The sequence below is a fragment of the Myotis davidii genome, unplaced genomic scaffold (assembly GCF_000327345.1).
Source record: "Myotis davidii unplaced genomic scaffold, ASM32734v1 scaffold592, whole genome shotgun sequence".
Taxonomy (NCBI): Eukaryota; Metazoa; Chordata; class Mammalia; order Chiroptera; family Vespertilionidae; genus Myotis; species Myotis davidii.
The window spans coordinates 1,389,319-1,392,465 of NW_006284844.1; the positions used below are offsets into that span (position 1 = coordinate 1,389,319).

At 55.7% G+C, this 3,147-nt stretch overlaps 1 protein-coding gene across 1 annotated transcript in view; it reads left to right on the forward strand.

Annotated features, from left to right (window-relative positions):
* The window catches only part of SFT2D1 (SFT2 domain containing 1), a 7,391-nt gene extending 6,207 nt beyond the window's left edge, over positions 1–1,184 (forward strand). The window contains exons 7-8 of the mRNA XM_015558394.1: positions 54–83; positions 725–1,184. Coding sequence (XP_015413880.1) covers positions 54–83; positions 725–764 — 70 coding nt within the window. The 3' untranslated portion in view covers positions 765–1,184. The remainder of the gene's footprint in view (positions 1–53; positions 84–724) is intronic.
* The last annotated feature ends 1,963 nt before the right edge of the window (positions 1,185–3,147 follow it).

The following is a 3,147-nucleotide window of genomic DNA, read 5'->3' on the forward strand; positions in this document are numbered from 1 at the left end:
GCGGGGATATGGCGTCGCTGAGACTGAGGTCACCAGCTGCCCTTCTCTTGCAGGTACAGCCTGTCCTACATCCCGTATGCAAGGTGAGCTTGAGTCCCTCCCGTCTGGTCCTCCCGTTAGCGTCGCAGAAATACATCAGTTTTAGTGATTTTCACATTAAATTGTGACTTAAAAGGCTGACTTTCCTCCCACAAGTAAACGATGTTCTCAGTGGGATGAATAGAGAGAAGTTTGTCGAGGGGGCGCCACTGTGAACGTGTCAGAGGGGAGGCTGGGGACCGACTCCTGCTTCGTCGGGCGCCTGGGCCTTTGCTGCCAGGAACTTGGACGAGAGCTTCTGGATCCTTCCACGACTGCAGATATTCACTAGCTAGGCCGTGGGGACTCCAGCAAGACAGATTCTCCTTTTTAAAGGGAAGTTGGTGAAAAAGTGAGTGTGACACATGAGTGCTGTCTGAGCCGTAGCATGTGTCTGTCCTGTGGGGCGGAGGTAGCTGCCCCTGGACTTGCCCAGAAAGTGCACTTGCTGTTGTGGGGGAACACACTGCAGAGCCGTCGGACGGTCAGGAAAGCGCTGTGGGGGCACAGCTTTGCCTCCTGGTAAACTTGGAAGCAGGTTGTAGGTGGAAAACAGCCAAGTTGGAGCCCAGTGAGAGCAGCGGAGGAAGCGGGTAGGAGCGGTCCCTGCTTGAGGCAGATTCTGACCTGGTTTCTCCTCCCCCAGGGACGCCGTCATGAAATGCTGTTCTTCTCTCCTGAGTTGAAGACCAGAACCTCTTTGCAGAGCGTCTGGGAGTTGCTGTTGGTTTGGGGGAGGGTGTTTTCCTGAGCCGGTGCTCGCCCCTCCCCGCGGTGGCCGTTCAGGGCCGAGTGCACCGTGGAACCCGCACCGGGGAACCCGCAGCGAGTAAACTGTGATGCTCCCACCTCTAGATCCCGCCAGTCATTGCTCTTCCCCACGAGGCCTCACCGCCGGCTGTGAATGGTCTGTCGAGGTCTAACCCTTCCTAAGCAGCATTGACTGTGCATGTCCAGGGTTAAGCCTCCGCCGCATGAACTTCGTTGGCTTTTCTAAAATGTCAAGGTTTAAAAATACTTTAAATGTGAAAGTTTTTACTTTAAACTAAGAATCGCTTATCAGATGTAATAAAGATAATATATAAATCTTTACAATTTTAAAATAAGCCCATTGTTGGATCAAACCTTTTAAGTGGGCGGAGCCTTGATTCAGTTGAGTGAAACTCCGTGAGGTTTCTCCGGAGACGGCTCTGTCCTAACCGCTGCCAAGCGCATTTACGAGTGTGTCCTTCCGGGGTCCCCTGATCCCAGCAGGCAGGGGGTCCAGGAGGGTCCAGGTGTGCGGGTGGGGAAAGCCGACAGCAGGTTGGGCAGGTGAGGGACCAGCCACTGGCAACCCAGGAGCCTGCTGGGGGGTGGGGGGGACCAGCGCCTTGGTGGGGAAGCAGGTAGTGGCTTGGGATTGTCACCAAGGGAGACCCTGGGAGGGACCAGGCCGTCCCCGCCGCCTGGGGAACTGCAGGGCTGCCCCACCTGCCAGGAGCTGGGACGAGGGACTGGAGGAGACGCCCTGCTGACCCTGCAGCTTTCCCCCTGGGTCCATGCGCAAGCCTGGGGGGGGAGGGCCCTCAGGCTGTGCCCCCAGGAAATGGTACTTGACCCCTTCCCACCTCATCTCCAGTCCCCGCCTCCTGACAAAGCTCCCCACTGCTTACGCACCGGAACCCGGAGCAAATGCAGCGCTTCCAGAGCCTGGAGAGGCCTCGGGTGGCCTGGGCTGTCCCACACTCACCTGAGCAGCAGCTGCTGTCCTGAGGCACCCCCCGGACAGGGAGAAGGTGGGATGGGGAGAATGAGTGACAGCTGCAAGCTGCATTTGTACTGGGAGAATGTGTGAGTGTGGGATGGTTTGGGGGTGCTGGTGATCAGGGTGCTAAACCTTCCTCCCAGCCCCTCCCTGCTGTGGTGAGAGGTTCTTGCCTGTGTCCTGGCCCAGTAGCCACCTCGCTGGAACACACGGAGTCGGGGTGCAGTGGGCAGCCGGGGGCTGGAGGGTGCCCTGCCCCCAGGACTGCTGGCTCTGGCACATCTGAGTTTCCCCACCTCTGAACGCTGTTAGCTCACCTGGGCACAGCCCCACTCCTGCCGGGTGAGCCCAGAAAGTGCGGCCTGGGGGACCCGTGTTTGGAGATTGACCACTGACTGTTGTTAGGTAACCAGGGCTGCTTACCTGAGGCTGACTTGTAAAATATATGTATTTTTACTGATTTCAGAGAGGAAATGGGGGGAGAGAGAGAGGCACCAATGATGATCATCAATCCACTGCGTCCTGCACCCCCACTGGGAATCAACCCTGACCTGGGGGGGGCGGGGACTGAACCTGACTTTCTGAAGCATCGCCTTGTGATTGCTCAGGTGCTCAGCCAGCCTCTGAAGACTAGGGGTGCCCCCCCACAACTGGAACGTAAGTTGGCGGGAGCTGCCTTCATTGAGCCACTGCTATGGGGTCATACCGCCTTCACAGGGGAACCGAGCAGGAAAAGAACTCAAGTCTGCTCACTGCTTCCTTTACCGCCATCATGTGACTGAAACGTCATCCCCGGGGAGCTTGAAATGACCGCGTCCAAAGTAAACAGCCACCCGCCGGATGCCTGTTCCCGCTGGTGTCCCTGCGGCCTTGCGGGGGGGGGGTGTCTCTGCGTCCTCGCCCGGGTCTCTGCGGCCTCCCCGGGGGTCTCTGCGTCGACCTTCCTAGCGCACTAGGCTGGGGGCTTGGGGATTTTTAAATTGCTAAATATCTATTAGCAAAGGTCTCTTTCATGTTGTTTTGCTTGGAAATATTAAAAAAAATTACACAACAAAGTAGATCATAAGTTTCTGTTGAGTATTCCAAGCCAGGAGCCTAAGCCAAAGCTAGTTTTGGAATCTGGTATCTGGACTAACACAGTTTCTACATTTTTCAAAGTGTGTAATCCAGGCATTGTGAATAATTTCTGGCCAAGTCCTAGGAAATTGTGCATGGGCTTTCTAATCATAGCCTGGGAATTATTATGCTGAAGCTAAAACCAAATGTCAGCTAAGGTCTGATGCTGTGGAAAACAATTAGGGCATTACTGAATTACTCTCCTG